Here is a 13,927-nt window from a genome sequence, read left to right on the forward strand (position 1 = left end):
AAGGAATCAAATAGTTATATTTTATCTGAAATTGATTGAGAGTAACACAGCCTTTAGCAATAAATGTAAAAGTTAAGTAACACTTTGAAGTATCTGATGCTAATTTGTGCATTTCTGACATATGTGACGTTACAGCTACTGATTTTTAGTTTGATAACAGGAAAAAAGAAACGCAACACATTGAGCTTTAACATCTGCTTCAAAATAATTAACAGTGACGAGAGGATAAAATGCCCTACAGATAAATGGGAACCCTGAACAGAAGGCATCCGCTTCCCAACATTATCCGATCGACTCCAGTCACCTGAACAGACTAATGGGGTCTGAGGATGTGCTTTTTTTTTATGGTGGATTTGTGTGAGTTCATGTGGATGAAAACGTTTCTGAAACCGAACCCATTTTTTGCTTTTTTTTTTTTACAGAGTGGTGGAGATTTTTATTTTCAAAAAGACCTGGCCACATGTGGACAAGGCCTTAGTATTTAGCATGGAGGTGAAAAAGTAACATTTTCCTTCAGATTATTGCTCTCCTGGTCCGTCCTGTCAGCTGAGCTGGGCGGCCTTGTGGTAGGTGTGGTACGTTAACACATGCCGTCTTCATTTTCAGATGATAAATTCAACAGGATTGCGTGCGATTTTAAAATCCAGGACATGGTTATTACCCCAACCTTCAACTGTTGCACTTTACAAGGTTGCTGCTTTATGTTGGTCTATTGCATGATATTCAAATAAAATGCACTTAAATTTGTGATTTATGTTTAATTTGCAAGAATCTGCAAATGTTTTTCCTGGATTATCTGCCCAAATGGAAACTGTGTTTAAAGCGGTTTTTGTTAGGCATGTTATATGGTGATAATAAATTTAAAAATTACAAAATTCTGACTTTTTTCTCAGAAAATTGAAGTCAGAAAAAAGTCAGAATTCAGAGACAAAAAGTTTTTTGTCTGCAGTGGTCCTAATCTTGTTCCATAAGTAACAGCTACAAATCAGAGTAGAAGTGCTTACTTCTTTACTTTCCCCCCAATTCTTAAATAGATTTTGTTCTGACTTAACTTCATGCTTTGTAAAGAAAGCTAACATCCCATTTTGCAAATTTATATTTAGTGCACAAGCTGCAAAAAATAATGCAACGACAGAAAACAAAGTTGTGCAGGAGATGCTGTAAACTAATCATGAGCTTCCTGACCCTAACTGCTCTTCATCCTTCTAGAGTCCTTGTGTCTTTATTCATCATCTTCCTCAGACTTTACATTCAGACTTGTCAATGCTCACCAGGCTATCCTGGAGAGGATGGGGACAGAGAGGCAAAAAGGACAAATTCACATCCATACTCTGGGTGGTGTAACACCCCCCGGGCTTTGCTGAGATTCTGCCAAGCTAAATTTAGCAGCGAACCGTGGGATTCGTCCTCAATTTTAACTCTTAAATGTAGGTTGAGCCTAATAGATTCAAGCGCAGAAAGGCAAGAAATCGGAGGTGAGGCACATGAGACGACCCGAGACAATAACTGTATGCGAATGAGAGTCGTTTTCACATGAGGAGAATGTACATTCCTCATACGAGTCAATTTCCCCCGGATTATCTACCCAGATGGAAGAAAACTGCTGGAATGAGGAGCTGATGTTATCTCAGGAAGGGTTGTTAGTTTTGTTAAAGGCAGATCACACAAATCGTCTCCACAGCATGATTCAAGGTTCCTGCAGCTAAAGCAGTCGCTGCAGGCTCTGAAACCCGAACCAGAGGTTTTCTGGCATGTTGTTTTCTGTTATTGTAGGCTACAATATCGCACACTTAACACACAGCTACACTGATCATTTCTGCAGTATTTATTTGTATATCTTAGGCAGAAAAAACTTTAGCTTTGAACAACTGGACCACGCCACTCACTTAGTCTTTTTCCGGATCTCTTCCACCAGCTGTTTAATGTGATCCTCCATGAACTCGATCTTTTCCTGCTTTCTCGCCAACGCCTTTTGCAGACGGACAATCCGGTCCACGAGGACGGTCTTGTCCACCTCTGGGAAGCTGTCCACCACCATAACGGAGGGACCGGACTGGCTCTCCGGCGACCGCTCCTCAATGCTGCTGCTCCCACCTTGGCGCGCGTTTAAGGAACCTGATTGAGAATCGGAGACACCAGTTGTTTTATGATGCAATATTCTGGCTTGGTTTTGCACCAACTTCATGCATTTTGGCAAAAAAATAAATAAAGTTGCATTGTTTAGTGTAATTTTCAGCTGGAAAATTCGCACAAGTGTGCAAAAAAAAAAAAAATTAGAAGAGCTCATGTTTCACAAAGTCAGTTAAAAATTTGATATATATATATATATATATATATATATATATATATATATATATATATATATACAACATTTTATATATACAAAACATTTTTAAAGAATTTATGTATTCCAATTTTGATGATTCTCACTTAAAAGCTACCTAAAATGTATTTACCTGAAAATTTTAACATAAGAGCAATAAAAAAGGATAATTAATGAGCCATAAGAAGCCACTGTTAAAGAAGGTGGCTGTACCCGAACAACTGTAGGGAAAGTTGAGTGGAAGGAAAAACTATGGGAGAAACATGAAAGAACATGTGTAAATGCATCCTCCAGAGGATTGTAAAGCAAAGTTCACTCAGAATTTGGGAGGAGATTCAAAAGGCCTGGACTGCAGCTGAACTCAGGGCTTCAAAAGTCACTAAACACAGAAGTGTATTCAGAACTAAAACTGTTGCATTAATCTCCACGGTATCACTGTACATCAAAGAACAAAGTCTATGATGTGTTGACAAGTGGAAAACAGAACAAGCCAGACAAGCCAAGGGCTGCTATTAATAGTTATTTATTAGTAGAGCCACAGGCTGATCGACTCCATGCTACGCCGCATTGATGCAGTAATTTATGCAAATGGAGTCCAAACTAAACACTGAGCACATACAGCTCAGAATATTTTTCAGTAAACTGACACAACACGGTCAGTTTTTCTGAAAATGTAGTTAGTAGTGAGCTGAAACAAAAGCTTAGTATACATTTACATCTGAAATTAATGATCTTTTATTATATTCTAATAAATTAAGATACAACCCAATGCCAATAAAGTGGGAATATTATATTTAACAGAAAGTAAGGAGTATGAAAGTTTTAGATTAAGAGTGTGACGTTAAATGTTAAATACTAACCAAATCTCAGAGCAGTACCTGAGGAACTGGAGCGACTGCCCATACTGCTGGCGTCCCGGTCGCAGCCGCCGTTCTCAACCTGCTCCAGCCTTTTACGGGCTGCAGAGAGAAAACAACGTCGAATCAGAACAAAACAAAACGGAGCTGCACAGAACTCAAACACTGAAACCCTGACACTTTTCTGCATGTAAAAAATTTAAGTGACAGTTTCTCAATTTGTGCTAAATTCAGGAGCTGTTGTATCGAACCTTGCGTTAGTTGTTTGGTGAGGTCCTTGATGTTGGCAGCTTGTTTCCGTTTCTGGGTCACCAGCTCGTCCCTCAGCTCCTCCACTCTGGTCTTCAGCTGGGCCACCTCTGTCTCCAGCGCCGCCCGTTCCTCCTGCAGGCCCTGCACCTCCTGGCTCCTCTGCACTTCTTCCTGCTTCAGCTGTCGCGACTGCAGATTTATAGGAACGCAGGTTATCATATAGTGGAAATACTTTGTGTGCAATGACATTTTTAATCACTTTATCGAGTGTTTGGTTTGTGAAGATTTAATTTCTGGAGAATGTTGATTTTTTTTCCTATCAATGATCTCCTTGGGTTTCCATCTTCTTTAGCAAATGTGATTTAAAGTTTCTATTTATTTCAACTTTGAACACAGGTCAGTTCTATGATGGAATATTAGAGACAGTTTAATATTTATTTATTTTTCTTTTTTTTAACAAGAAAAAAGTCAATTTAGGAGAAGAAAGTAGTAATTTTATGAGAACTCCCACATAAAAATTCAAAAAATTAAAATGAGGAATGTTGAGCATTATACAGTTTTACAGATAATACTTAATATTCAAAAGAAATACTCAATCCTTTAACACATCAGCATCAACTTACTATTGCTAGCAGGACTTTGAAATGACTGAGTGTATTAAGGAGACAGAGTTTCATAACCTAATACTAAAGTTTCATGAAAACAACTTTTTTCATAATATTAAAAGAAAAAAATATGCAATTCTACTAGAAAAAAATCCTCAAAATTACGACTATATACTAGTAAATAAACAAAGATTCTCGTAGCCTGGGCTTGATGATCCATTGTTCATCTCACAGAAAGGATGATTGAAATAGAACCTCATTCTGTCTACTTTATAAAATGACAGAAAATATTTTCCTTCATTTGTTTTGTTACAGCTTTTTAAAGCAAAAGAATAAAAAATTAAAACCAGAAATCGGATCTGGTAATGAAAAAAAAGAAAATCTGATTTTGATTTTCAGCCTCATCGCCCAGCTCTCCTAGTAAGACATTATGTATGTGTTTGCTATATAAAAGCATCTTACTCCTCAGCCTCAGACTGAGTCTCGATGTGTCCCCTCCCAGCACCCTTACCTTGTCCTCCAGGAGCCTGCTGGTCTCCTCCTGCTTCGCTTGCAGCTCGGTGAAGCTGCTGCTGACCTGATCCAGCTGAGACTGCAGCGCGTTGCTCTCCGACTGCAGCTGGGCGTTCTTGCTGCTCAGCTTCTCGGTGAAGCCCAGCAGCTCGGCTTCACGCTCCCTGCTGCCTTGGACGTCGCGCTGGAGGTCGGCCATCTGACTGGTCAGGCTCTCCACTTCCTCCTGGAGAGAGGTGATCTCCTGTTTGTCCCTTCATAAAGCAACAAATGTGAGACATGTGTTAAAATCTTAAAAACAACTGTTAAAGTAGCACATGCTAGAAAAATCTTTTGAAAATACACATACAAGACATCAATCCAGCAGAGGTAGAAAAGTTCCTGAAATAAATTTTCTTCTAGCTTTGTCAGAGAAATTTGTACCAAATTTGCAATGTGCATGTTATATAAGAGCTCTTTATCCAGTATAAAGCCCAGATATTTATAATAAGCAAGCTCAATTTACTCACCAAGGGCAGGGGTAATCAGTAGATAAATCTCTAATAGTCTCTGGGAGTGCCAGAAAACCTTTTTTTTTTTTTGTTTTATCCACATTCAAAGACAGTTGCAAAGTGTAACCGAGACTAAACTGCGATAAAGTCAGACTGTAAAAACTATAGCCTGAAAGAGTGAAGAAGAGCAACAATCGATTAACAAGTCATCTGCATAAAAATGATAAAGGGCATTTGACAAATTATCACTGAAGTTATTTATATGAATAAAAAATAAAAGCGGTCCAAGAAGTGAACCCTGTGGAACTCCTTTTGTAATTTCAAGAAGAGAGAAAGAAGCCAACAGGAAAAGGATAAATACTATTATTCCTACAGTTCAACGTTTGTTACCATTAACTGTGTTTCCATAACAAATGTGCGCAAAACTTTGTCAATATTCCGCTAATGTTGAGGTTTCTGTTAAATAAGAAACAAAATCACATGATAATTTGTTCGTTCACCTGATAAGTCTTTAAAAAAAAAAAAAAACGCAATGATCCTCCAACTACTTCCTGTCGTCTTCTTTGTGGTTTGCACCAGCAGCAACATCTGGGTTGCTGATCTTGTGACTTATGTGATGCAAAAAAAAAAAAACATTTCCATTGCAGTTTTGTGAAATAAAACAATTTTGATATGCCAAAAAAACCACATCATTCTAGCGCCAAAACATTTGATAAGAAAAAAACACGTTTTTTTCGAGATTGGTATGTTTTCAAGATGTCAAGTTGCAGAATTATATGGTCAGTGGAAACGCAGCTGATGGCAATCAAAGCTGATAAAAAGTGTTTGTATTTTATTGGAAAAAATGAAAACTAAAATAAAATTTTACTAAACACTTTGGTAAAACACTGCAAACCGCATTTTGGTTATAGAGTGATTTCCACACAGGGCTCATCTCTGCATTGTGCGTCTCTAACGATAAAAGCTTGTGCATCTTTACCGTTGGTGCTGCTCCTGAAGCGCAGTGACCTCCTCCAGTTTCTCTCTCTGTCGGCCGATCTCAGCCTTCTGCCGGTTTATGATCTCCCTGTATTTGGTCAGCTCATCCTCCCACCGCGGCCGCTCGTCCTCCAGACACTTTAACTAAGGAGCCAGACATCCTTGTTAGACGGAGGACTCGCGCTCGCCGGCGCTACACAAACATCGCTCCGGATGACGAACCTTAGTGCGGAGAGTTTCCAGCTCATCTATGCTTTCTTTGTAACTCTTCTTCAGCTCCTCCAGCTCTTTAGCCTTTGCTCGATGCATCTGCAACAGGAATGAGGTCATATTTTATATTTGTATGCATTGTATTCTTTTTTCTAGAAAACAAGGCAGTCAATTCTCTATGTAGCATCATTACACAACAAATAGATTTGCTTGAAAGCCACGTATTGCGTTTGTTTATGAATTCATTAGGGATGTGAAACAAATGGTTCCCCCCCCCATGTTTTGCCTCATGTTTTTAACAAACTCATTATTGGTGCTGCCGCTAGTCAACTTTTCCAAGAAGTCATTAAAGGCCTCTGGTATCCACGACGACGCAGCAGTAATAGGGATTCTGGTAAATTCTATTTCGTCCATTCATCCTTTTGCATCCAATTTAAATGTAATCTCCCAACCAGTAATGGAAACAGTTTTGTTCGCATAATTTATGATTTAGGTTGCTTCATCATGAGTATATGAGATGCATAACAATAAATATAGGTTTCAGAGCGATCAGTGGGCCGGAGTTAGAGTTTGAAGTAAAACCGAAGAGCGTCAGGTCAGCAGTTTTATTTAACGCCATGACAACAGACCGTAGCTTTTGTTGAAAACTTCGTTATCAAAAAATGACTCTTCTTTCTGCTGCCGCAAACATCAGAAATTCAAACGTAGGGACTTTTTTGTTTTGGAGGCATTTCCACTGAGCTGTCAACAACCTGTAAAAAATGAAGCACACCCTGGAATTAATCTAACTGGGTGATGTCTTCTGGGTTTGTTGTTGAAATGCAAGGCTTAATATTGATTATTTCTAGGCCATTTATTTTTAAAGTCTGATTCCCGTTAGAGTGTGGCGCTGAGAAAAAACAGGCCACAGCGTTTGGACCGAGTCCATCCGTTCGGTTGTGTGCATGCAGAGCATCAGAGGCAAAATTACTGCGACTGCTACGTTAAGGCAAGCTGAGGAAAAAAGTGGAGAAACAAGCTTTAAGTCAGGATCATTAATAATAAAAATAGAGGGAACCTGTGCTGTGATTTGTCTTTTAACGGACAATCACATGGAAAATCGACAAAAAGATTAAGATTTAGACTGCTTGCAAAAAGCGTTCATGCTATTCCAAATGCTTAGAGATAAACATTTCAAATTTTCCTTGCATTTATAATTAACCTCCTTTACTCCGATAACCCAACAGACTGATCTGGATCTGATCTGATTGAGTCATTTTGTAAAAAAACTATTTCTGTAATCTATAAAAGCTGAAGTGGCATCAACACTTTTGGAAGGATGATCCATCTTCTATTGATGGTCCATATTTTCAAATTACTTGTAGCTAATTTTATCTTCATATTAAATAGATCAGAGCCCAGAAGACACATTTTTTCCACAGTATTTTTTTTTTATATCTGTTATTCCTTTATAAGCTTCACAGTGATCACACTGCCAGCTGAAATGTTACAATCAGTTATTTCATTCTGGAAATAAAAGGAGGAAAAAGCACATTGAGAAAGAAGATGAACCTGTAAAAAAATAAAAAGGTGCTTTAACTTTAGATAACGTGCGTCACCTCTAACTGGTCCGTTTGCTCCTGCTTGTGTTTCTCCAGCTCTCCTTTAGTTTCCTTCAGTTTGGCGTCCAGCTCGTTGGATCTGAGCTCTTCTGATTCCTTAAAGAGGAGTTGGATTATTGTTTTAAATACAGGAGCATAAAACATGAGGAACAACAGTAAATGACATTAATATGTTCTTGTGTTAAATTATAAAATCTTTGGTATGTGTTATGATGCAACAGTCAGAAATAGTAGTTCTGATTAATTTTTCTAGGAGAGTCAAAACTGTCGTGGCTCTTTTCTGCCACCATCTGGAACAGTCAGCATTCACAGAGTCTGGTCAGGTTTCCACCTTTACCTTAACTTTTAATCCTAACAATAAAATCAGTACTAAAACAGCCTCTTAATTTCTGCTGTGATCATGATCACACTTTCACACAACACACCTGGTACGTTCGGATCATGTCCTGGCAATTCTTTCGGATCTGTTCCGTCTCCTCTTTGGCCTGAGCCAACTTGGACGTCGTTTCTCTCAGCTTGTCTTTTGTTTCCTGGACACAAACAAACATGAAGGTGCTTTTGTAGAGGAAAAAATAAAAAATTAAAAAAGCCTTTTATCGCTCAGAGGGTTCAGGTTGAAACCTCAACACTCATTGCTAATTTGGTTTTTTTTATCTTTTCCAGCAGTTTTGCAAAAGGAGAAACAACAGCTGGATCTGTGTGGCCTTCAGCAACTCCTGAGCTTTTGCACCCTCTTTTGTTTATCTGCTAAGAGGGAGTGGGGGGAAAAAATGAAAACTATTCTTTTGTTAGAGCCGTTTTTCAAAAACAGCTACAACGACAACAGCAATTTCCTTCCAGGGTCATTACAGTGCAATTTCCATTTCATTTCATCCCCAAATCACACATTTAATCATGTTATTTTACAGCCAGTTGGCAGAGAAGGTGATCGTTTTTATGCTGACGTAGATCGACAACTGGTCAGGTGGGATTTTTTTTTATGTTTTATGTTATACAGGGTGGTATGTGTGACGTGTAAAAACTGAAAACACACAAAAGAATATCACCATGTAGACGATTTGATGATCATTTTAACTTAAAATGCAAAACGGAATCCTAATACCAATATCTGAGCACAAGAATCACAATGAATAAAGTACAGACAGCTTCACATGTATCTGAACACTTAAATGGCATATTAGGACCACTGTGGATAGGAAATAGATAAAAAATAAAAAAGGAAGAGTAAATTTCCACCAAAAAATCTTAGAAAATTTATAGAGGAAAAAAAAGACACTTTCAAAGTTTGAAAAGTCAAAAATATTCAGAAATGTCTTGATTAATCTCAGAAACCTTCTAGGGAAAAAAAAGTTTTAAAACTAAAAATTAAAATTCAACTTCTGAAACTCCAAGTTTTTTTTCCTCAAAAATTCTCAACTTTTCAAACTTCAAAATTTCCTCTTTTTTTGGCAGATATTTACTCCATTTTTCCCCCGTATCTACAATACACAGTCGTAGAATACTGACACAGGCTTTGTTTTATTTTACCCGTTTAATGAAACATTTTAAAATTACAGATGGATGTAAATTTAAGACCAAAACACCTATAAACATTAAGGACGGTTGGGGGATCCTGCTGTGTTATGATTAAGAATATTAAACCCAGTAGTGCCAAGCTTTTCCTTTTCTTTTTTTTTTTCTTTTTTTGCACATAATGAACCCAGGCTTGTATTTATTTGGTTGGCAACAGATGGTGAGCCAGTTGCAAAAACAAACTTTGTATCGTTACCTTATGAGCATCTGCTTCACTCTTTAATTTGTTCTGGGCCCATTTGACTTTGATTAGATGAGAGTTGATCTCCTCTTTCAACTTTTCCCCTTCTCGCGCCAGCCGGCCAACCTCACCCTCCTGTGAATAAAGGAGCATAAGAATGAGACTTACTTAATGTACAGAATAACAAAAAAAGTGCTAATTAAGGTAAAATGGCTTTTTGAGATCAACTATTCCTGTAGAGCCGATACTTCTTAGGATATAAACAAGTCAGTAAAAACACTTGTCATTTATTTTCTGTTGTGAAATTGAAAACATGAACCTGAAACTTTGCAGATAATAAAATTTTTACATGTTTCAAACAGAAAGTATTTAATATGTGATTGACCTTGGCGTCGTACAGCTGCTGCAGCCGCCCCTTCTCCTGAGCCAGCTGGTTCCCGCGCAGCGCTTGGCGGTCCACCTCCTTCAGCGCCTCCCTCAGCCTCTTCTCTAGACTCTCCTTGTCCCGCCTCAGGTCCAGAGCCTCCTTCTCCCCCCGCACGTATTTCATCACCATGGCCTCCTTCTCCTGCCGTGCCTCGTCACACTTCTTGTTCACCTACATAGTACGGTCGTGTTAATTTTTCTTCAGGTGAGTCACAATAAGTTAGAGCATAATCAAAAACAAATTCATTTCAGAAGCTTATTTTTCAGATTTAATACACTCTCCAGATGTTTTTTTAAATTAATTATGATAATTTGGCATACAGCTAATGAAAAGTCAGTTTCATTAGTATCTTTAATAGAGAAATGTTGTGTTACATCCTAAGCAATAACTGGGATGAACTTCAACTTGACAGCTTCCACAAGAAAAGGAAAAGAAAAACAAAGTCACTGTTACTACAACTGGATGCTCACAGTGTGCTACATTCAAGCATATTGACATAAAGTTGAGTGGAAGGTAAAAGTGTGGTAGGAAAAGGTGCACAAACAGCAGGGATAAATGCTGCCTTGAGAGAATTGCTAACGTAAAGCCCATTCAGGAATTTAAGGGAAATTCACAACTAAGAATGCAGGCCATCGATGAATGAGTTCATCTAAAGAACGATTAATTGATAAGCGGCCATTTTCTTAAAAACTTGAGTCTTTGGTTTGACATAGCAGATGTCTGAGGTAATGCATAACCTGCTTTTTGCCTTAAATGTTCGTGCTTTGAAAGAATGACATAAAAACACAAATTATAAAGTAACATTTTAAAATAGTTATTCAGAAATGACACATTTTGATGCACGTCAAAATAACGGCTTAAGCCACACTGGAGTAAAAGTAGTCATCATCATTATTCTACTTTAGTTTGGGGAATATAAAAATTCAGTTATTGTCTCGAAGCTTCAACACATTAACACAAACAAATGATCCGAACCTCAGGGCGGCAACAGTCGACTACGACTGGGTCAGTGCTGAATGATACAAGCAAAGGCCCTGAGAGGGATTTGGAGCATAATGTAACACGTACCGCTCACTGGACGGTGAAATTAAAAATTGTGAACTGTGACAGAACTGTCAAGAGAACAGCGGCCAGCACGGCTTTGACCAGGTGAGCAGAATCAGGATGAAAAACATTCCGCCAGCAATATTTGTTTAGCAAGCGATTTAACCTGCAGCAAGAGGAGTTTGGTGAGCCATGACCTTGAACGTTCAGCGGCAAGTTTTGTGCAAACATCCATAAACGACGTGGCAGCAGAATTATTATTTTTGGGCCAACTGTGGCTAAGAATAGCTTATCTTTTTCAACTTTAAAGCCGTGCATAAAGTGGAGTCATGGCAGAAATGCAAAATAAGAGTTGGATGCAGTTTGAGAGTAGTTTCATATCCAGTCATACCTGTTCTATCCTGTGAGTGGTCTCCCTATGCAGCTGCTGCAGAGCAGCTTTGGCCGATTGCTCCTGGTGGATCAGTTTCTCCCGCGACTCCTTCAGCTCTTTCAGGAGCTCCTCCACCCGCCCCTCCAGCTGCAAAAACAGGGAGAACACGGCTTGAGCAACCCAAACCTGAGCCAACCGGCTCGGCAGGATTACAGCTGAATCAAAGGGCTGAAAGAAAATCAGGCTCACTGAGGAATGGAACCAACACTTTCTGTTACAGAGGGAATTTCCCTGAGAAGATTTGCATTAAATTACATGGCATAGGAAAACTTTACTTAAGGCTACGTTCACGCTGCAGCCCGAAGTGACCCCATTACGATTTTTTTGCCAAATCGGATTTTTACTGCTTGATCGTTCAAACTTCCAAATATATGCGACGTGTATGTGATCTGAAGTGTGAACTACAAAAGACCTTAAAGTGTCCCGCATGCGCGGTAAAGGGCGTAATAACGTCACAGAGCGTGCTCTGTGTTTTGCCAGCTGCCACTGAAAAGAAACTCAGTGTTTGCAGACATAAACATGGATGCTAACGGTGGAGCATAGTTTGTGATTTTGAAGTTGTTGTCTGACCGGAGCTAAGATATTAACATTTTAATCCTCATTATCGTCCCCCATGGTTGTTGTTTTTCTGTTATATCAGCTTGTGCGTATCGGCAGGTCGCAATAAGGGGAGAAATAAAAAAATCATAATTAGGTCACTTTGGGTTGCAGTGCGAATTTTCATTATTGAAAAACAAAATTTCTCCATCAGACTGGAAAGAACAGCAAAAGGCAATTTAATCAGACATTGTGCAAACAAGAAATTAAAGAAAAATGTACAACTTCATGTTTATGCACACACAAAAAAAAATCCATCAGATATTGTTCCAGTTATGAGAACATGCGTTTTAAAATTTCACATTAGGTCCTACGAAGAGGAGAGCACTTGAGTTTTTGCTAATCTAATCAAATTGATTAACAAAAATAAAACCCTGAATGCACACAAATGATGTCATCTGTGATAAGATCCCAACATCATTTTCTCCACTTTCCAGGCTGCTTTGTCTGACCTCCTTAATTAGCAGCTGAACAGGACTGTGGAATAAATTGAATTGGATTGGAAAGCTGCGGTGACGGGTGCAGCTTAACAAGATTTAGCCGTTGGTTTGTCTCCTAATTTGCACAACAGTCAGAGCATAATAATAATAATAATATCAACAGTGAGTGATACTCAGCCTGCAGCCTGTCTGCAGTTGATATTTGGTTAAGAAATATTTTGTTAAAAATAATCAATAAGTTAGTAGTTACATTTTTGATAAGTCACAATGCAAAATATTATAAAAAAGAAATAATGAAAATATAAACTAAAGTCTTTAGAACTATATAGCTGAGGTGACAAATATTGCAAATATGAAGCTGCTGAGTTGTACATCATCTTTTTAATAGATAAACTCAGAGAAAAAAAAACAAACATATAGTCTACAAACTACTGGTAAGCCTTGACTGAAAACTCAGATGTCCTAGAAGGAACTTTCAGACATCCTTAAAATAAAGATAAGAGTTTGCAGAAAGATTAAAAGTAGCAGGAGGATCATAAAGAAACTCAATTTTCACATAAGATTCCTTAGAAACTGAAGTTTAAGAGAGATTTCGATCTGAAACAGTTCAGATCGAAATCCAAAACGAAATCTGGGTGGTTTCCTTAAGAAAGTTGTGGAAAATATGGCAGACTTTGAGAACTCTTTCCTTTAGCAAAGTTTCATCTTACAGGTGTGCACACCTCTGGAAACAGGTAGTTGTGGTATTTATTTAAGATAACCTTTGCCTCCAAGAGGTTTGTTTGACTTTCCATTCAATTATACAGATTAAATGTCACATTAAAGATGGAAAAGGTCTCGTAGTGATTCGTCAAGGCCTCATTTTTTTTCACCCTGACACAGATGAGAGATTTAAGATTAAAGGTTACAGTGTTAGAAATGTTGCAATGCAAGATGGGAAAGAGAGGAAGCAAGAAAAAGTGATTTTAGAGCAGCTGGTACTGCCGCTGCAGCTTCACAAAAACATCAACATCACATGATTTTCTGACGTTCCCCTGATCAACAATGCCATTCATAAATGACAACTTGTTAAAACAGAAACAAATTCAACAAAGACTTTTCCTGAAGGTTTTCCCACAGATATGAATATATTTGGTAAAAAAAAAAAAAAAAAAAATCAGCCAAGATGGGGATTTCTTCTTCATAAACACCTGGCAACATGACATCCACCTTCTACAGGAAAGACAACTACTGCAAAATCTCACTCCAATAATATCCAAAAAAGAAAAACATTACCTTATTAATGGAGCTCATGTGTTGCTTCTCTGTTTCCGCTCTCTTCTTCAACTCTTCCTTCATTTTGTCTTTTTCTGAGCAGATACCAAGGATCAGTTCTTGATGTCTCTTGTTCTCCTCGAGCAACC

At 38.2% G+C, this 13,927-nt stretch overlaps 1 protein-coding gene across 3 annotated transcripts in view; it reads right to left on the bottom strand.

Annotated features, from left to right (window-relative positions):
* The window catches only part of ccdc186 (coiled-coil domain-containing protein 186), a 33,251-nt gene that overhangs the window by 12,619 nt on the left and 6,705 nt on the right, over window positions 1-13,927 (bottom strand). For 2 of the 3 annotated variants that reach the window (XM_088016296.1, XM_014973232.2), the window contains exons 3-14: window positions 13,800-13,926; window positions 11,446-11,574; window positions 9,969-10,181; window positions 9,599-9,718; window positions 8,256-8,360; window positions 7,828-7,926; window positions 6,242-6,328; window positions 6,021-6,163; window positions 4,549-4,804; window positions 3,432-3,621; window positions 3,184-3,282; window positions 1,887-2,115 (exon numbers count right to left, since the gene is read on the bottom strand). In XM_088016296.1, coding sequence (XP_087872422.1) covers window positions 1,887-2,115; window positions 3,184-3,282; window positions 3,432-3,621; window positions 4,549-4,804; window positions 6,021-6,163; window positions 6,242-6,328; window positions 7,828-7,926; window positions 8,256-8,360; window positions 9,599-9,718; window positions 9,969-10,181; window positions 11,446-11,574; window positions 13,800-13,926 — 1,797 coding nt within the window. The remainder of the gene's footprint in view (window positions 1-1,886; window positions 2,116-3,183; window positions 3,283-3,431; window positions 3,622-4,548; window positions 4,805-6,020; window positions 6,164-6,241; window positions 6,329-7,827; window positions 7,927-8,255; window positions 8,361-9,598; window positions 9,719-9,968; window positions 10,182-11,445; window positions 11,575-13,799; window position 13,927) is intronic. The other variant, XM_088016297.1, reaches the window with a different exon arrangement.

The sequence above is a fragment of the Poecilia mexicana genome, unplaced genomic scaffold, assembly GCF_051168715.1.
Source record: "Poecilia mexicana isolate PSO_F unplaced genomic scaffold, ASM5116871v1 scaffold_19, whole genome shotgun sequence".
NCBI lineage: Eukaryota > Metazoa > Chordata > Actinopteri > Cyprinodontiformes > Poeciliidae > Poecilia > Poecilia mexicana.